The sequence below is a fragment of the Anopheles ziemanni genome, chromosome 2 (assembly GCF_943734765.1).
Source record: "Anopheles ziemanni chromosome 2, idAnoZiCoDA_A2_x.2, whole genome shotgun sequence".
Lineage (NCBI taxonomy): Eukaryota > Metazoa > Arthropoda > Insecta > Diptera > Culicidae > Anopheles > Anopheles ziemanni.
Genome location: NC_080705.1, coordinates 58995763 through 59017190, shown reverse-complemented (window position 1 = coordinate 59017190; position 21428 = coordinate 58995763). Strand labels below are relative to the sequence as shown.

At 44.0% G+C, this 21428-nt stretch overlaps 1 protein-coding gene across 1 annotated transcript in view; it reads right to left on the bottom strand.

The window, feature by feature from the left end:
• Positions 1-9120, bottom strand: part of LOC131293978 (uncharacterized) — an 86181-nt gene extending 77061 nt beyond the window's left edge. Inside the window, exons 1-2 of the mRNA XM_058322028.1 lie at positions 7835-9120; positions 7055-7572 (exon numbers count right to left, since the gene is read on the bottom strand). Coding sequence (XP_058178011.1) covers positions 7055-7572; positions 7835-9120 — 1804 coding nt within the window. The remainder of the gene's footprint in view (positions 1-7054; positions 7573-7834) is intronic.
• Positions 9121-21428: the final 12308 nt, after the last annotated feature.

The window sequence follows — 21428 nt, the reverse complement described above, 5'->3', positions numbered from 1 at the left end:
GTTAATAAAACAGAGTTCAATTTTAAAATTTTTAAATTTAGATTTTTTTAATTGCTCAAACAAATCTTCAACACCATCTGCACTGCTAAAGCTTAATAGGTGGAAAAAATCGACGGTACAGTATTGGTAGAGATTTTAGAATACACAATTCTCGATACAAAAAATAGATAAAATATGTAATAGATTAATTTACTTTACTTCGAATCAAATAAGAGGAAATACTCCGAACTCCGCCACTCTTGAATTAACATTGTTAAATTTGAAGACTCCTTCGATTTCTAGTGCTTCTATTCCTTTTACCAGCGTGCAAAACCCTGCAAATCGACAATGGTTGAGGACACTTACATTTTCCCGGTTCGTTCAACAACCGGATGTGGAAAAACAAACCTTTTGCTACTCTCACCTTCACAGTGAAACCATCATCCATTGTCGTCCGTAAGTGGCAAAAACAACCACCCCACCCCTGCACCACGACCCAATGACCCCGGCAGCAAAACTACCAATAAATCTTTCAATAAATTAAATCGTTTTCCCCCCCTCCCCATTCCAACCAACCTTCCGAGTCCGCTCTCCGCAAGGGTTTGGGTAATGTGACATCAACCCCAGTGGAAACCTAATTTCGGTGGAAGAGTTAGAAGTGCCAAGGGGCTGGGGTGAGGTTTACAGCCATCGCAAAAGGAAACGGGGAAGGGTAGGACGCTGGAAAATGCAATAACCTTCCATCGAACAAGCGACAGTGCACATAGACGACTACCTTTCGAACTCGTGCCGCCTTCTCCATCGTGACTGCTCCTCCCGCTGCTTGTCCGGGGCCCGGGAAAATAGTCCTTTAATATACGGCCATGCCGGGGAACAGTCCCGGCCCATCGTGCACAATAGTTCGGAAAAACGTGCACCACGCAAAAACAACTCCAGCGTTGCAGAACGGGTAAGAAACCCAGCCTTACCCAGTTTTCATCGTGCACGAGACGGCCGGGGAAAAGGCTATGCGGCGGGCTGGAGCGACCATAAATTTAAAATCTGCTCCATTCCAGAATGTCGAGTCGAACGTCCTCGGCCAGTGTTACAATTCCAGTGTCCCGTTCCACTTGGTTGAATTTTCATAAGACGCTCGTGCTGCAACACTTACAGACAGAGATCGTGGGAGCAGCATTCGTTTCGTTGCAACACGTGAACATCCTCCCCCCGTCCCAGCGCTTGCCGCCTGTAATTGCATTGCTTTTTCCTTTCGGCAACTTCTTATCAACGAAAACCCACACTCACCGTGGCGAACCTTCGGATGACTCCGGGAACGTCGTCGAGGCATTCGTTGGCGTTAGGATTTGCATTCCAACAACTCCACTCGCAATTGCACGCTCGTGAAGAGGGCGGGTTTTCACCAAACCAGTGATGAGTTGGCGGTGGTGCCACAAAATGCGCAAAAGTAGAGCTCGCGCATCATCCCAGGAAATGTAAGAAGTGCGGCTTTTCGCTCGAATCCAGTTGAGGTTTGCAGCCAAACCAAACGTCGGTTGATTATTATTAAATTATCGGTTTGTGGCAAATGGAAAATCTTAGCTGAACCCCAGCAACAAACATAATAGAACCGTCGAAAAATAACCTCAGTCAAAGTCAAACCCCACGATCGCAAAGGAATCGACGAAGTAAGATCCGAAAGAAATGTAGGTATAATCATGCTCACATCTATCCGGGCCGCCACCGACATAAAACACCCACCGCAAGACCGAAACCACCATCATTACGATGCAAATAATCGAAAACATGAAAGCCAAGTCAGCCGACCAACTTTTCGGCGTCTCCGAGAAAAGGCACACGCGGTGCGTTGCTGAAGGCAGAACTTTTTGGAGCGACAAAACCGTGGTATCGCGACGACTTCGCAGGCCAAACCGGCGAGCGGTAGCATAAGTTGGTAGAAATATATTTCCCCACACCCGAATCCTAGAGACGGCGCGTCGAAATGAACAAGACGAGAAAAAATAAACAAACGCGCCCACAAACACAAAACGCAACAACCTCGCCTCCGCGTTTGCGAATGAATTTATGTACCATACGATAAGATTCCGCGGGCGGCAAGACAAAACTTGGCTTGCGGGCGGTGAACGGTGGCATATAAACGTAACCGTTGAGCAAATAAAATCGTCCCTTTCGGAGCAAACGACGAAGATGACATGGCGAGGCTTGTATTTTGTGGCAGAAAAAGGACTTCGGCAGTACACCAAGATATCGCACGAAGGCAGCCTGAAAAGTTAGAAATGCAAGACCAAAAGGAAGAAGGCCGAAAAATGTGCCAACGTGTTTAAAAAAATAGACATACAAAACACTTAAATGTTGGGTGTTCTTCCAATACAACGGCTCAGTTTGTCTTATCACTGCTTCTACCTCTTCGCAACGTTTGTTTCATTGACTTTAAACACCATCGGCAGGGAAAAGTAGCACTTCTCATGACTCACGGTGGTTTTCCGCGCACTGTTGCATTTATTATTAATATTTCATGAGGGTTCAAAGAACAAGGAAACAAGGAAAGGAAAAACCAACCCACTTTTCATACGACATACTACCATCCGCGGTCATCAATGCAAATGAAATTTCCCATTGCATTTAATGATTTTCTTTCCATTGTGGTTTACAGTTGTATGGAGAAAATAATAAACGCGGAAATGGTTGACGTTCATGACAACAGACAGTATAGAGTGTTTTCGACTTATGCCTTTCCTTATTGTAAATGAAAACATGTTAAAAGTATTTTACAAATAAGCTAGTAAAATATTTAATGATATTTTCCAGAGAGTTTTCCAGAGATACCTCTTCTCAGGGATGTAAAAACAAAGTAGAAAAATGGCAACAGTTCATAAGATATTTAATATTCACGAGATAGGACCAGTTTCAGTCTAACACATTCTATTTTACCTTTCATATTACCATGTTGAAAGTATTTTACAAATAAGGTAACAAAACATTTAATGATATTTTCCAGAAAGTTTTCCAGAGATACCTCTTCTCAGGGCAATAAAAACAACGTAGAAACATGTAAACAATTGGTAAGATATCTAATATTCGCATGATAGGACCAGTTACAGTCTAACACATTCTATTTCACCTTTCATATTAATTTAAAGAAAACAACATCCAGTTTAAGTAGCTTTTCTTACCATAACTGAAATACTGGAAATACTGGATTAAACAAGGAGGACTGTAATTGTATTTAATACTTTCACACGGCATGGATAAAGAAATACCAAGAGTTGCTCTCTATATTAAATTAAAAGTACAATAAGATCTACACGCTTTGTTTTAATTATTTCGAGCTACCATTAAACCCTACCCTTCCTCGTACCCGCTCATATGATTTCCCGGCCAAGTTTTTCTTACGTCAACGAATGGCAATGTAAAAAGACGTACTAAAAACCCCGGCTCAGAATGCTTCCACAGCAGGGCCGAGAAATCTCGTACTTTTTCAGGATATGCACGAACGGGCAAATAGTTCACGCGACAAAAAATCAAAAGGAAATGCCACCAAAGTTGTGACTAAGGACGGACACATAAAACCACTCTTTTTTTCCCCGTACATACCTTCGCCATTGGTCATAACGTTGTTCTGCAGTAATTACACCTGCCATCATAATCACTCGCCACCGACACGCTGTCGCCGAGTTGTCGACGATCCGCTACCGTTGTAAAACTCGCTGCACGGTGGAGCTCGTCCGTCCCGCCTGCGTTCACCACTCTGACGCAATCCGTACACCTGGACCACTTCCGTCGAACTGTAGCGAATGGTCTGCAAGGGTTCTTATGGTCTTTTTTTAAATTTTTCTGTCCTGTTTTGCTATTAGACCCAGTGGCTTGGCTCTGGTGGATAGAAAGAGCTCGTTAGGTCGGGACAATTAAACAGAGGGCCACGCAAGAGGCGACGTTACCGCCGCCCTCCCATTCGTTTTACCGCCGCCACACGGAGGCAAATTGAATTCCTTGAGGATGATGACGAAACAAGCTAGTACCGGACCGCGTAATTCTGCGGCGTAGGTTGTACAGTGTTAACGAGTGCTCCTTTCAATCGGCAGCTTCGTACGACAAGCGCAGTATTTTATAGCCCGTAGCATAATAGCAAACTTTATGGCCGTTTGCGTGGCCCCGGGTTCATTGGAAGAGTAATGAATTTTTGCTTTTTGCACGGCGCACAGTTAAATGTAATAATGTAATAGGAGTTTCGTGCGAAAGGTGCGTATCTACACAACATCAACCTTTTCACATGTAACGTAGAAAAGGCCATCGGGAAAATATTTAGAATAAATAACTTATTCCCACCGCATAGTAACGGTTAGACGATTAAAACGAGTAAAAATGAATAAAAAAAAATCGATAAATGAGAAAATACTGAAAATTGTCTCTTGAAAACTAAGTTGGAAGCCATTGTGTAAAGGATGATTTATATTATTTTAAGACTCGATACATTTTTATGTTTATTTATTTATTTGTTTATTTATTTTTTTAAATTTATGATTACTATAAAAAGAAGATAAATAATACGATACATGATTTACCCTTTTTTTTTTTTTTGTAAAATATAAACTATTTATTTTATAAATAGATAAGGTGTACAAACAAAACTTTCTTATACTCTATAATCACAAATACAGTGCACACTTAAGGACATTTACATCGATCGCAGCATCATTGTTTCCAATGATGTGGATGATGTAGTTTGCAAACAAACGAAGGACAACCTTCCGCTGCGCAATGCTTATATTCCCAAGCACTGGGAATCGGAGACACTCGAAGGACGACTGACACCCTGGAGCTTCATTCCTGATGCACTGCTGCAGCAGGTCCCAGGCGGCAATAACGCGAGTGCAGGAGGTGAACATGTGTTCCAGGGTGTCACACTCAACACAGAACATGCAGGAAGCCGAAGGCGTGCGTCCCATACGCATAAGCAGCTCTCCGTGCGGGATCTTGCCATTCGCAAGCAAATATAAGGTGGATCTTTGCTCCGCTGTTAGTTTGCTTCGGTGGATGTTGTTCCACACCTTTTTCCAGGTTGCCTTCGGATGGGACTGAATCTTGGCTGGGGGTAGTCTGTTCACTTGCAACCTGCGGAGGGCCTTGGTGGATAGCTGTGTTTTTACCGTACATGGAGTGTACGCCAGTTGCTGGACAACACTGCGAAGGCACGGATACGTAGACGGTATCAATGTAATATCTGGGGGGTTTCCCGCACACAAGATGTGTTGGGCTCCAAATGAGAGGCTCTGATGTTCTGCAACATAGCGGTTTGTGAGTAGGGCTGCTGTCATCACGGCTGGGATGTGTAGGTTTAAGCCACCACGGTCTCGTGGCAGGGCCAGCTGCTGGAGCGAGACACGTATACCCCCAGATCCGTTCCAGAGGAGAGACCCGATCAAACTTGTCACCTTGGCTATGTCCATTGCGCGAGGGCCACAGACTGACGCAACAAACCATAGCTTAGGGAGCAAGAATGAGTTGAGCAGCGTTACCTTTTGCAGCAGGTTTAGATCTCTCACCCTGTGCAGCCATACCAACTGACGAAAGTGATTGATAACAGTATCCCAATTGTGGCCCGCTGTTTCCCGGATACTGTTAGAGAACAGAATTCCAAGTAAACGGAGCCGTTCTACGGTGTGCAGCCATGGCAGGTTGATTCTGTTCTCGGTTGTCACCATTCCGATGTCCAGAGCCGTGGTTTTAAGGACGTTTAACCTCGCTCCAGAAGTGACTCCAAAGGCCTCAATTGCTGCTCTCACCCGCTCGATTGTGGAAGGGGAAGTACTCACCACGGAGACGTCGTCAGCATACGCGTTGATCAGGTCGTCCTGATCGCAGCATATATCTTCGAGTCTCTTGATGAGGGGGTGAAGGTAGAGGATGAACAGGTGCATTGACAAGGGATCTCCTTGTCGCACGGAACGTTGGATGGGAAAGGCAGGTGATAGGGATCCATTTACAATGACACGGGACGAAGATTGCTCACCAATTTTCCTCAAAAGCCGCACTAATGCGGGATTAAACCCTAATGAATCCATCGTTCCAAACAGGAAGGCCCTGTCAACACGGTCAAACGCCTGCGAGAGATCGAAAGAGACGAGTTTTGCACACTTCTTTTTCCGTTTGAGTTCGAATATTCTCTCCTTAACAGAGAGCACAGCTTGGAAGATATTGCAGGGTTTATTGCTACACTTCTGCGACGGTGAAATGATTTGCCACCTAGCAATAATCTTCTCGAGCCGCTGCTTCAGAATTCTGGAAAGCAGCTTGTAGTCAGTGTTAAGCAGAGAGATCGGACGGTACGAAGATAGTGTGCACCCATCTCCCCTTTTCCTCGCAAGCACTATGACCCCATCGACAAAGGCCGCCGGGAAACGACCGTTGAGAGCATCGTTGAGAATCAATATGATTTCTCTCCAAATTATCCCAAACGTTCGCTGATAAAATTCAATCGGAATTCCATCCGGCCCAGGAGACTTTCGAGGTTTCGATTTTTCAATTGCATGAAGGACATCACCGTAGGTGATCTCATCCATGCAATCGTTGTTGATTTCGCAATCTTCGGGGATTACACGATGACAGGCAAAAGTATCGTCAACGTTTGTTGTCTCGTCGGTGTATAACTCCCTGTAGTACGTATGTATATAGTCTGTCAGTTGTTTAGGAGAGTCCAAAACAACGTTGTTGTCACACGTAAGTCTGGTGATCACGGTGCGCTCCCGCCTTCGTTTCTCAAGCTGAAAGGTGGAGAGGTTTTCCCCACACACCCTTGTTTCGTTAATCCGTGTAAAGTCCTCAGAGAAACGCCTCTGAAGGAGTAGCATTTCTCCTTTTATACGGTTGATATTGACCAACTCGATCGGATTGGAAAGATACCGACCGTATGAGGACTCTAACTTCGCATAGAGAATGTTATGCTGCAAGCGGAACATGGAGTATTTTTCATTCGTTTTCCATCGGAAGAACGATTTTATTTTTGGTTTGGCGAAATGAATCCACCATTCCATCCAGGAGCCAAAGCTCCTTCGCTGTTTTGTCCAATAGTTCCACTTACATCTAAACTCCTCCATGTTTTCGGCTGTCAAGATATGTGGCCGAAGTTGCCAGTATCCATTTTGCCGCATGCGAGGTATGTTTGGAAGGCAGATGCGCACCGTGAGCGCCTTATGGTCCGAGAAAGACAATACGTGCATGTCTGTTGCACGCAGTTGATCCTTCATGTCCTTAGAGACGTAGCAGCGATCGATGCGAGAGCCCGAACCACGTGTGATGTGAGAGAACTCTACAAAGTTTCCTTTGAGAGCCTCCCAGCTGTCACACAACTGCATACTGTCAACAAAGTTTTGCAAAGTGAGACTCGTATTCCCCATACCCGTGGCGTCCTTGGACTTCAGCACGCAGTTGAAGTCCCCTGCAAGGATGACCGGTCCCGGTGCATTCCGCAGGTAGTACGCCAACGAGCGGTTGAAAAAGAGTTCCCGCTCAGCTCTGTTTTGACTTCCCGAAGGAGCGTAAATGTTGCATAGCGTGGAAGAATTCTCAAGCCGGACGCAGATTAGTCGTGAGTCCAAGCTACGCTCGACGTGAGAAAATTTTAGGTTCACCCGCAAGGCGATCGCTGTACCTCTCCTTGTGTGGTCAATGTTTGTTACAACATTGTACCCAGGGAGCACTAAGTCTTTGACAGAAACTTCTTGTAGGAAGATTATGTCTGTGTCAAGAGTACGTATGAAAGTTCGTAGTGCATCTAGTTTGGTGGAATTGGATATCGCATTGATGTTTATCGATGCGATCGTCACTGATGTCATCAACTCATCCATTTCCACCAAACTACTATGCGTCCACTTCCATTACCCCAGTCGGTTTCGCTGCCGTGGCATTGGTCTTTTTGGGAGGACGACCTGGCTTACGCTTGATCGGTTCCTCCCCAGACTTGCACGACACGTCGCTGTCCGTCTGTTCGTCCGTCTTTCTCTTACCTGCCACTGTTTGCCAGGAAAGGGATGAAGGTGTAGCGGAAGGTGAAGGGACACGAGGGGCTTTGAACGTCGATGAGGCATCGGCGTCCACCTGAAGTCCGGCGTTGTCCATCTTGGTGCTGGTCGATGCTGCCGGTACGGTCAACGCACTTGCCCGGATGAAAGATGCTACTGCCGGGACGGTCCGTGTACTAGCCGCAACGCTAGTGGCCTGCATCGGGATGATCGTTGCTGGTGCGCCTATTGTCAGACTCGAAGCACCGGCCGGTGCGCTCGCCGCGACGGTCGATGTGCTCGCCGCGACGGTCGATGTGCTCGTCGGGACTGTCGGTGCGCGGACGGCCGGTGCGCTCTCCGGGACGGTCGATGCGGGCGCCGGGATGATCGGTGTGCTCGATGGGATGAGCATTGTGCTTGCCGGAACGGTCGGTGTGCTCACCGGGTCGGTCGGTGCACGGACGGTTTGTGTGCTCGCCCGGGGGACTGTTGCTGGAGCAGGGTTTTCGGTGCCATTCTGCACCGCTGAGGCATACGACAGCCTCTCGTTGACGCTCGTCTTCTGAGCCACCAGTTTCCTGCCTTGGGTGCAGGTCATCCCATGGTGTGCAGCAAGACGGCATGTTCGACACGTTTGCTGCTGTCCCCGGTATGTTATCAGCGTCTCTTCCCCTCCAATCGAGACGTATGACGGCACCGGCTTAGACAAGACCGCTGTGACGTAGCGGTATCCGTCAGGGATTCCGGCACACGGGTATGGCTTCGCCCATACTCCGGCTCGGATTGACCGGACTTCTCCGTAGCGAGCAAAGAAATCCGTAATGCATCTGTCCGTGATGTCCTCGGACAGGTCGTGGATTTTGATGACCACGGAATTGTCGACCATTACGATCGGGATCGGGAATTTCTTCCCGTCGCATTCGAGAGAATGCTTGCCGTCGTTCTCCTCGACGGTTCTTAGAGCAAGGCTCTGGTCCTTCACTCGGATGTGAAGGAAGTGGGATGCCGGCTTCGTCCGGATTGAAACGATTGAAGAGCTGCTTAGACCCAGCTTGGTCATGGCGAGGGTTGTGGCCTCCATCAAGGACGGCCTTTTGGGGAGCTTCGAGAAATCCACCCGCAGGGTGCTTCTCGAAGCAGCCATGATGTGGCTTGCTTTTGCACTTTTTTTAACACTCTGTTTTGGTAAAAGTGCGTCCGATCGCAACGAGTCTCGGAGAGGAACTGGTAATCTTTGTCTGTTTGCTTTTTCCAAACAAAGCCAGTTTTTGCAATGTTAATGTCAAATGATCAAATAAAATTCAACTAGAGTAAGATTAAATAAACTGCCATAAACGATGTCAATAGCAACCTGTAAGGTGTGGGAAAATATGGGATACCATATTGAAAAAAACGCAGACCATTTTTACAATCCAAACTTTTTCATTCTTAATTTGCTCATTATTCCTTTCAATGCAGCAACAACAAGAAAAATTCCAATGGACACAACTCGTTGCAGCACAACATAATCACCTCTGCATGGAGAAAGACATAATATGGGAAAATACCGCAACAGACGACAACTTTTATGCAAAAGCAAACGAATCGGCAAGGCCAAACGGGTAAGGTCACAAAAAGAGTGTATAAAACGTAGCGCTAACGAGTGCGGATGTAGAATAATATCGCGTAACACCTCGATTAAATTGGAGGCGCCACCGGTTCGGTTAAATCGGTTGAGCGTTTTCCTCCGAGAACCATAACAATGGCGTCGAGCGATATTACAACCGTTTGCACCGAAGGTCCTTGCTGTGGAGCACGGTTTGTCGCACAAATTGGGACACATTTCTCGCTACCTTTGCCACCACCTTCCTGCGAAACGGACAGTAAATGAAAGAAAGGATAAACGAAGGCGTAAAAAAGTGCCAACAGCAAAGTACTGTTTTTATGGCCTCTCGGCGTCCGGCGCGGTCCGGAAGGGGCCTTCAGTGGTCGATCCTTCAGTGGGTCTGGCTGTTGGCTACCAAATTTCGCCGTTCAATCTACTCAAAACGGGAACACTCAACGGGGGACGAGTTGTAAAAAAAAGCAAGGATGATAGAATCTCCCCAATGGCAAACGGGGAGCGATAAAAGAGAAAGGTTTTTCCGCGCTCTCTACCGTGGGTGATTTTTCTCCGGCCATTTCCGGTTTTGTTTTACAACCCTCAGGCTCGATCGTTTTCTTTTAGACTCTAAAATTACAACCTTCCCTTGCTCAGCGAGTTCCTTTTTGATTGACCGAGCAGTCCATCGGGAGCTGCAAAGTAATCGTTGATGTTTCCCGGTGGATGCAGGTAAACACAGGAATTTTCTCTCACGGTCGAGGAAGAAGTGAAACGGCTATAACAGTATCAAGAAATTAAAAATAATCTAAAGTGATAACGCTTCATCCTTGGTCAAATATTTCAATGCTTCAATACTTTAAAAACACTGAAACCAATGTTCCTTTAAGAGAATTTTTAATTGAAGGGAAAATACTTTGACCTTTTGGTCTCTACGTCTAAAATCTTTAATATATTATTCTACACATAGAATAATAGAGTGAAAATCCTATACTATACTTAAAAAGCCTCATGAAATGTAACTCTTTCGGTGCCTCGCAAAAATCGTTCTGGTGCTAGGTTGGCATCCGTCATGAAACACAATTCAAAAACTCGCTGTAGCTTTTCCCAGCGCCCCTCATTCGAAACAATGCGCAATGTTGGTTTCATTCTCATGCTTTGTGCATTATTGTCAGTACACCTCACCTTTCCTACGACAAAACAACTTCCCAGGGTGCACCCACGGGGTTTTTCCGGTTGGCTCTAATCATAATTAACCACCATTGTGCGAGAAGCATGGTGGGGAAAAATAACATGGAGCCTGAAAAGAAATCTAAACAAAGTGATAATGAGAGTCAAAACCCGTGAAAGCACACTTCTGCACCAGCAAGACAAAGGCGGCGTAGAAAAAACACCATTTTTGATGAAAACCAGGTCGACCGCCGGTGAGGCCGGCTTCTTGCAAGGAAATTTCAAGAAAAGCTCGAATAATGGTGTTGTCGACATACGGGTAAACTTCAGCCGGAAAACCCCTGGTGCGAGCATTCGAAGCCCATCCGAGCTTGAGGATAATTGAAAGCGGTACCGTAGGAAGGCGAGGGAGAGAGAAAAAAAAGAAAGCCTCACTGCATTTCACCACGCGATGAAAGATAGACTCATCGTGAATCTTTTATCCTTCGTAAAGGTTGAACAAAATACGAGGAAAATTCCCCCGTAGAGGGTTTCTATTCACTGCTGGTACGGTTTTCCGCGAAATCATCTGCATTACCTGTGCCTGTCAATTTTAGAGTATTCTTCCGCGAAAGGCCACCGTTGTGCTGCGTTGGCGTCAAGTCACGGAAATCGCTAACCGGGATCTCCTTAATTTTGAAAATGCTGCATCAGGACAGAAGGTTTTTTTTATCCACTTCTTTTGACTTGATTAAACATTTCATTGTAAGCTGTTTTCAATTGTCGGGAAAGGCTGTATCATATCCAACAGGGTTCTTCTCCTATCTTTACATAAACTTCAAAGAAGAGAAAAGAAAATCCTCAGAACATTGCCTTAATAAAACAATACCCTTAACTTGGCTTACAAAAATTCAATTTTTTAACATGATACAACCAATCTGTAGGCTGACAGTGAGCTTCTGCTGTCAAAAATTGCCAATCGACAATCAGGTGTCCGAAAGAAACTCGTACCAACTGAATGGAGGCGCCTGGTGTTTCGTTCGCATCAGATGGCTGCGTACTTTTCGACATTCGATATTATCCCGTTTTTGTCGCCATTTTTCCATCGACGTTAATCAGTATGATGGAACCGAACGGTGGTGATGATTACGGTGATAAAATTGAAGATGATTATGGGCTGACGAAACGTACGTTTCGCGCGTGAAGCGGAAAAAGAATGTTCTTGACGTTGTCGGGTATTTTGAGTAAATTACGATAAGATGATGGCCGATGTTGAACAGGAGCGTACCGAGCGTTTTTCTTTCTCTCCTTTTTCCTTAGTTGCTATTCTGCTATGCCTTATTTTTTCCTGGCAATTCCCCCCCTGTACGGACTGCCGGTTCGCTTCCGGGTTTCACGCACTCGTCAAGGATGGATCGTAAAGTGTGCGACAGACAACTTCACTTCACGTTTCCTTCGTTTCGCGCTGGTGCTACACGGTTTCCATCTTTCGTGGTCCCTTTATTTCGTGCTTTTAAGGATATTTTTTCCTCTTCGCTGCCCGCCGAGAAAACATCCCGAAAGAGCATTCAGGATGCTGCACCTTTCGTCAAACTGGTACGGCAAGAATCTCTTTCTCGCATAGGCAACCTCCCGCCCCGGGTGGAAGGCGACCAAGACGGAAAGGGAAGTTTAAAAGTATCAACTTGATCAATTACCGAACGGTGACGGGAACCGTCCAATGAATGCGAAGCAAGAAGCAGGCAAAAAACGAGAAAAGAATCAGGAAGAACACCGGAACCGGGAAAGCGAAAAGAGCTTTTGATGCTGTCAAAAGTTTGCTTACGCATCAAGGCGAACAGTACACCACTTTGAACAGCCATTAAATTATCAGCACGCGTTACAGGGAATCTCTTTTCCGGATCATTTGTTGCGCATCTTTGTAGCAAAAATATTCGCTTCTTTCATTGGTTGGTTTGCATTTGAACATTAAAGTGGAACTGGAGAGAATGAATTACAAAGGAAGTTGGAAAAAATGTGTAATTTCCGCCGCTCAATCTGATGTGTTGAGTTTTTGCTCGATGCTCATACTTTAAAGAGAAACAATATTGACCCAAAGAATTTTAATTTGTTTAAATTATTTTAGAACATAAATCCTGCAAAAGCTTGGCGTTAGAAAACCCGTTCTTAAGTATTTTTCCTTCACGAAGATGTTATTCAAATGCTTTCATGACATCGGACTCCTTTCGTAACCATTAAATTCTGCGAACGTACATCAAAATCATTAGTTCAAATTGACTCGATGGTTGAAATGGATCGCAAATGGCCCGCGGCGTGTTTGATTTTGAACTTGCCATTAAATAAACCTATTGGACCGATCTTCCCTCATGACAACCGTTTGGTTGAATCAGCGATTCTCGCAGGACACGTGTATTCCGAGAATAGTAACAATGAGCTTGTACTGTTCGATTTTCGCTACGAGCAAGCAGCTTTCTACGAAAGCGCGAAAAAGAAATCCGAAACTGGGTGTTTACTCGTCAATGACGTTCGATTCTACGTTCGGTGCTTTCGAAGTCGTTCTGACGAGTGCAGTTATAAAAAAAAAGTAGACCAGAGCCCTTCCCCATGGTCGATCAAACTGGCCCTAATCTCAAAGAAGCTTCTCCACGACGAACGAACGCTACCAAAAGTAATCCTTGAAACCGTCCTGCCTTTTATTTCTCGCTTGACAAAGCTGGAGGGGCTGACTTTTCCAACACGTCTTTATTCGAATCGGGTAAGCTTTACCCTGGAACATGAACACTCTATTTTGCTATTCGCTAGGGAAGCGGGCGATTTTACCTGTGCAGTTTTTCCTGAGGCTTCCAGAGTGATTTGACAAACCCGGCTTAAAAGTGCTTTTGCATTGTTCTACTTCGTATAAGCTTCCTCAGCTCGAGCAGATAATTTCGGAGTAAAATCAGTAAGTGGAAGAATTCTGGGCACATATTTCTCATTGGATGAATCCTTCTGCGCTGTGTTTTATCAGATGTTTGACATATTTTATAGGCCTTTACTATCCATTCATTTTTACTTTCTCTGAATCACTTTTTCTCCCCAGATTTATTTTCGTTTATCTTTTTCCTTTCATCCTTTCTATCATCCTGTCAACATAAACTCAGGCCGGGGTTTAAAATAAGATAGCAACCGCCATTGTTTGTAATCATCCCCAAATTGACTTCCCGGACCGAAAATTTTAAATCTTTGCTTACCACGACCGACATTTTCCCCGTTCTCAGAACCATGTTCTTTTCTTTTACCTTTACTTTTCCCCCGTCTTATCAGCTCTAAATCATCCGACACAGGCCACCTCTAACCACCGACGTTCACTGCTTCCAATTTCGACAGTCGTGCAGCTAGCGGCTTAATTTTGAGCCGACAAAGCTCCCAAAACTGTACTGAACATTGTGTTCGGGCAACGCGACAGCATGCCGCAACATCAGGCACTGGATCACGGATCAAAAATCAGGCCCACCGGCGAGCGGGCAAATTAAAGTCAAAGTTAATCAACAGCGAAATTTAATCGCTACAGCAACCAACTCCAATGCCGTGCGGTTCGTCCCCGGTTCGGTTTGGCTCGTTCTCTTTCCTCGTGCCTCGTGCCTTCGTCATCCAGAAAATCGGTGGGATTATACGGGGAGGCTTCAGCGCCGAATTTAAGAATGCCGTTCCATTCCGCCGAGCGTTTTTCCTGATCAACCCGCCAGAAGGGATGCTCCACTGATGGTAGCAGTCTGGTACCCAACAACACTCGAAACGTTTGACTTACCGAGTTATTTCAGAGAATCTTGCTGTCCGAAGGATTATGCTAAGAATTTAATTGCACACCCTAATGCCCAGTCAGTTGTTGCCGCCGGTAAAGCCGCTAGTTTGGGTTTTTTGAGCCTTTCAGCTAAAGCAAAGATTATTCAGCTGTTGTAGAGCAAAGCACACGTACAGAATAAAAGGAGGAACAAATTTCTTCTGATTAGGTTGCTTAAGCTATCTACAAAATAGAAGAATGATTTTATCGTTCTCTGATTGACCCATTATTAAATGACTTTGATTTTGATTAAATGGGTTTCAATTAATGTCTCTTTTATATTTGTCTTCTGCATCAACACTGCCCGCTATTCGTAGTTAATTCGAGGTTATTTTTTTATTTTATGTTTAAGTTAATATAACACAACAGCAGTATAAAAGTGTGGGTTATGCTTACCCGTTTCACTTCACTTCACTTTTCAAGACTTCCCTCCAACATATGATAAAACCAAAGTTCTTAAGCTGCTTTGACAGCTTTAGATCGTACAGTCAGATGGAAAAGTGGTTTGTCTCTTTAATCTTATAAGTAAAAAAATCAATGCATTGGCTTTTTTCCCGGCACAGCTAATAATAGCTTAGCTTAATGGACAAAACGAAGGAACACTAGCACTAGCTAGGTCAGATGGAAAAGTTCCGCTGGCCCGAGCCACGACCGGTAGCTGGGTAAACCAAATGTCGAGAAAAGTTTCTTCCGAAGCCGGAAACTATTTCAACAACGCCTTGGCATAAGCCGGCGAACGGATGACAGAAAATCGAATAGATAAAAAGAGTGACCGGACCGGAGTTTTGTTGGTTTAGGCAAGTGAAGTGAAGTACCAATGGGATGTTTGCTGGACAGTACTTACTAAACTAGAAAGTAATAAAGTCTCAAAGTTGTGACGATTATCAGAAATATTCGGTCGCGGCTTAGCTTAATGTGTCATCCAGTGCCATATTTTCCTTTGGAATGCTTTTTAGAAGTCATTACCTATAAAACATTTTCACCTACACCCGATTAGATTTTCTATACATAGTAAAACATTGTGCATATTTGTTTCACTCTACAGATACGAGTATCAAAGTGTTTGGTATTTTTCGATAAACTTTTATTCATACAAAACTTTCTTGCCTTTGACGATCGAAGCTTTTTCTCTTTGGTGTACTCAAGTAAATACTAAAATGCATAAAAGGAATTTGTTGGTTCCTCGCCGTTCATGTCACGCTGTTTCCAATGAAGGGAACTATCGAAGAAAATTGTATTCATCCGACGGCATCTTGAAGACACAAGCAGAAACTAGCCGTCTCTACCGTCTAACTCTTTAAACCCAACCCTCTCGGAGCAGTGGACTTGAAAAAGGGTACTTTTTTGCCTGTACGGACGGAAATATCTCCTTTGGAAGAAAATTCTGGGATGTACTCCAGTTGCAACCACTAGTTGCACTCGCTTGGCTATTTCTAGCTACAACTTGCAGCATGAGGTCAACGAATACCGTCTCGAAAGACGAGCCACACGTAAGTCGTGACGATTTTCTTCAAGGGCCATCCTTGGAAAGAAGACCACATAAGACCGGCATCCATTCGTTGGGCAGCGTGGCTAAGTGACATCAGAAATGGTCAGAAGATTCTAGCATAAAGGGACACATTTACAAATCGATACGGTCTGTTTGGATGCTCGGAGTTTCAACTCAATCCTAACTCAATTAGCATTGATTCATGGAAAATTCAATAGGAGTCCGGTGACGTAGGAACAACAAGCAGCTCCAGGCAGAAATTGGGTTTCTAATTAATTATATTATCCTTTGAATCGAACTAGAGAGTATCATTTTTCCCACACTCCTATCCAGCCACGCTTCTCTATCTCTCTTTTTAGCATATGTTACAGAATGTTGTAATCCAGCTGACTAGTTGCTTCATCAATTTAACAACACGAAGCCAGCCGAGGGCAAGAGCGGTGAACGACAAATTAACCGCGTTCTGGGAACCGTGACCTTTCTTCGAAAGGCACCAAATCTTTCCGTCAGGCCGCACGTACCTGATGCGGTGGATCTAATGGACTAACGACGTTGTTCGTCGCCGAAGGGTACTTGGAGGAAAATGCCAAAGATCGTATCGAACACAGCAACGACGATTCTATGGAAGAAAATTGCAGGTGTACGAGGCATAGGTCTCAATCGATTCAAGCCGCATTTTGGATCCGCCATCAGACTGGGTAAAGAAGAAGCGCAATATCGCTGCCTACATCAAAATGAAGATGTGTTTTGGCTCGAGGCTTCTGGAGTGTGACGTTGAGCATAGAATTGAAATCGGAGAATTTCTGATCCTATCGAGCACTAACCAAAAGATGGTGATGGAAAATGGAAATTCTTACAGATATCAACATTCGCATGGACAAAACGAATTAAATTTCACTGAATTCCGCTTTCCTGGTTTTGTTCAGCGATAGTAAATATGACAAATAACAAAATTCCGGTTAAAAATGCAACAAATGCTTGAATTACATTAATTTCGTTGTGTCAAGCATTTGATACCATTTCTATTACTTACTGTTGTATTATGCTGATCTTAACTTAAGCTATTAGCTCAGGTATGTCAAACATGCGGCCCGCAAGAACGTTGGTTGCGGCCCCCCTTTGAAACAATACATCGAAAGTTTGGATTTTAGAGTATTGGTTTTCGTTTGAATAGCGACATTTTTGTTTTGAATGGTTTCACGAACTGCGAGTTGCAAGAGAAATAAACGAATGTAAATTGAAACAGTTTCTATAAGAAAGTGATATACAACTTTGATCCACATCATCACACCACATCACATCCACATATATAGCGGTTAACAAGAGCAAAGGTTTTATATAGATTTTTCGAGACAATCTTATAAATAGTCTTGATAGAAAACAAACGGGCTAAACCTCAAACGATGGTCGCAGTGGTGAGCGTGAGCCAGCCGTTAATTTCGGCTACGCAATCAATCTAGGGATGCGGTATGAGGGGGGCCCGAGGGCGTATGAGGGGGGTCCCGTTTCCGCGCGTTCTCACGGTCAGCACTGCAACCACCGTTTGAGGTTTAGCCTGGAAATCGATTGATCAAGAAACCTGCTTTTTTACTCGAAATTGTTAATTTTTATTGGATTAAATAAAAGTAATATAATATAAAAAGATGTGAAAGTGAAAAACATGATTGAATATTAAGATAAAACTACACTGATAAGAACATATTTTCATCAATCCAATCAATTATACGTTGTGGCCCGCGAACCTATTTCGGATGAAAATGTGGCCCGCGAGATCAAATGAGTTTCTTTATTATGTAAATTTATAGCTATGATTGGAAAAGCAATGGAAATTTTAAAGAGTCAGCATAATTAAAGGAAACAGAATTCTCATTCCTTCCATGTAAAGTTAAAACAGGTTCGTTGATCAACAAACATGGACGCAAGATATACAGAAAATATAATGTTTCTAAAGTGAATGTTTTTTCTCTTCCTGTGCGTAGGAAATAACAAATTGAAAATATAACAAACAAAAACGACCGAATGAAAATGCTAAAAGAAAAAGTTCCTGCTGCCAATGATATACATCAAAGGTTAGGCAAAAGTTTCTCAATTTATTTTATTTCCCTTGATACGATGCAGCCTCTGCACTTTTGTCGATTGTATCGATCAGTATTTTGATTTTTTTTTTTCATTCCACTTAAAATGAAAGAGCAGAGTTTTACCTGGTGGTCTGCAAAATGCGGAGGGATGCAAAGAAATTAAAAATTAAAACCTTAAACTAACCTCGCGGTTTGCGTCTCTCTCTCTCGCTCGCGTGAAGAGTTGCGGCTTTTGAAACCCGCAACATTCCACCAGTTGTTGCAGTGCAATTCGAGAGCTGTCGAGGCATTTCCTGACCGTGCCATTGCCGTCGTACTTCAGATGCGACAGCAAATGCCGATAGCAGGAAGAATGTGCCTCGAGCAAACGGAAACCCGGAACCGGGCAGCCTAGCCGAGCTAGGCAATCTAATAGACAATAAATTTAATCACCAAAAGTTGAACTTTGTAGCCAAGCATTTCAAGACCATCCCGGAAACTATTTCGTTATCTGGTTTTCCCTTTTTCTATTTAAGATGTCAGTTTTGTTGTCCGTAAACGCAAAGACAAGGCATCTCTGTTTTTGTTATTTTGCAGAACGAAAGAAAAGACGAGGACAAGGATAATTCAGACAACTTTTGCCTTTACCGTTTCCTATCTGGATCAATACCAAAAAAATGCTGCTGGAAATGCTTCTCCAAAATTTAAACACATCAATGAAGAAATATCCATCTCTTGGAATATTCCTTGTTGAAAATATTCCTTTCTATATAGACTCTAATTCCAATAGTCTACTAACACAAAATTCGTTGATACTTTTGCTTACGTTTGTTGAAATTCTATCTGAGTACGAAATATTCAGGGTGTTGCGTATATTTTATATTGTATATATGACTTTAACATATTTTTCCTGTCGGCTTACCGCAAAATAATAAAATTTCAATATGTTATAAATTTTAGTTGTTCCTATTTTTTAGCACAAATTATTTAATTACACATAGTTCGGTGAACATAATATATATACTATGGAAAACATTAAAATAAATTAAGAGAGTTTAATTATTCCATTTCACCTTCTGGAAATCTCCCAAACACGTTCGTATCTTTAAAAAATTCTAGCAACTCCAGGCATTCGGAAAACCGGAAAAAGCTAACATTTTTGATAAACAACATCCATCCATTAAAACGTTCCGACGAAACTGAGGTCGCTTTTTATCATCCGTCCGTCCAACCAGGACGCCCGAAGGGACCAGCTTGATAATTTGCTTTCCACGTTAATGCAATGCTTTCCTGGCGCCAACCGAACGAAAATGCTAACGTCTATTTACCTAGAAATCTTGAATTTTCTCACCCAAAATACCGGGACGGGAGAAAGTCTGGTACGTTGTCTCAGTAGAATGAATGTGAAACATTTTTTCAATCAATCAAGCAAGCAGAAAGGGAAAACGGAATTTTGAGGTTATTATCCTACGTTAGGATATGCAATATAATTTATAAATTTCAGATGAAAGTAGAATTGGTTTGACGGAACTATCAGAAACCTTCTTGTTTATCACAATGCTTAGATTAAACAGAAGAAGAGGTAAAAATAAAATAAAAACACCTAGCAAATCATAACACGCATCAAAACTTTTCCCATTTACAGGAGCGTTCATTAGTTTCCGCCTTCCTTCGGCGGGGCACATTAATTGCTCCCGGTCGGTGAAAAAGTTAAAATGAATGTGAAGAATGAACAAATAAACAAGCGAGCAAAAAACGCCAACTGATTCGAGTCGCGAAAGTTCATCAGCGCCCACCATTTTCCATCCCCGCTGAGGGCTTCACGAGTGCCTCTAATTGTGTGCTCGGTGCTCCGATTACTTTTTATACCACCTCCCATTCCCCTCGACATCGGCCACCAACAGCAGGGTTGGAAAGTGTAAAAAATTAACGCCACACGTATCCCCACGTAGCCGCACGTAGAACGGGGTCGGAGTGGACACGACAGCTGTCGGGACGAGCGTGAAACTCCTCCGGTGGCAAAGATAAAAGCGAAGCGCTACAAAATAAAAAGTACACTTTAATTAATGTTCAACTCGGACGCAACGGAAAAGCAACGATAATGGGAAGTAAGCAAGAGCGCCCGTCGAAAGGAAAAATGCTGAACACAATCAACAGACCGCGGGTCGGAGTCACGTCAGCCAGCCGACTCGGTTGCATCTTGTACTAAGAGACTTTCCATTATTCTTATGCATTCGCTTTACCATCCCGGTCTTTTCCGTTTCCTTCCTTTGCTTCAGCCGTTAGAATGAACGGCATACCGTGTTCCATTAGACTTTAGAGACATACACACACACAGAGACACAGCCAAAGACAAAATAAAGGAAGTATACTTGTGGCAGAATTTACATGGAAACTTTCACAAACTAGCTGAACTTTTGACGTTTTTAGGATTCGTCCTGTTAGCCAGTTTTTTGTTACACTTTTCCAGCCCTTTTCCTCCTCCATGACTTTAAAAGTTGGACTATTTTTTTTTTGCACCAAGTTGAAGTGAAAAAGTGTACCAAATTGAATTGGCTTCCGCTTCTGCCCTACCCCAAGGCTCCACGGGTTTAGCTACCAGCTGAAGGGCATAAACTATCCTACGCCACCGACCTCCCTCTGGACGGTGAGGAAATTTCCTTCAGAAACCATTTCCACCAACGGTAAACTCCGGCGGGTGTCGGAGCCCGCTGCACTAAAACTAACGATCCTTGAGACCTGCGGCCCAGTGTGGAAAATGGAAAAGTTTCTTTTTTACGTTTAAACACCCACAGCGTGCTCCTCCCCACCGCGTGCCGTACCCGGAAGTGCCAGCTAACACCGGAGGCGACAAGTTTCAGTGCGACGTGCGCAGTAAAAACCGTTTATGTTCCAAGAAATGTACGCCCGGCCTGAAAGAGAGCATTAAAATGAACGAAAAAAACCACCAAGAGGAAACATTCATCGAGGTCCCAAGACGGGAGAAGATTTACCGTCCAACTGGAAGAGGTCCATTAAACCTTAAAACATTTTCCGCCTCAACTCAAACAAAATTTTCCTCATTTGGTAACGTTTTCGCCCGCGGGTCCCGGGGCAGGGAATAAAAAGGCAAAAGGCAGAGTTTCGCCCGCGTGACGACACGTGATCCGTTGCGTTCCACGAACAAAACTGTTATGAACTAGATTAGGAGTTTTTAATCAAATACCACACACTTACCAATGCTTCCCCAGAGCAAAATGGCGGCACCGAGCAGAAGTGGAATTATCCTTAACGTCATGGTGGTGTCGGCTCGGTTGTCTTCGGCCTGTCTGTCGTCATTAAAGCAGGGCCCAGATCTGCTGTGCTGCCGTCCTCCTTT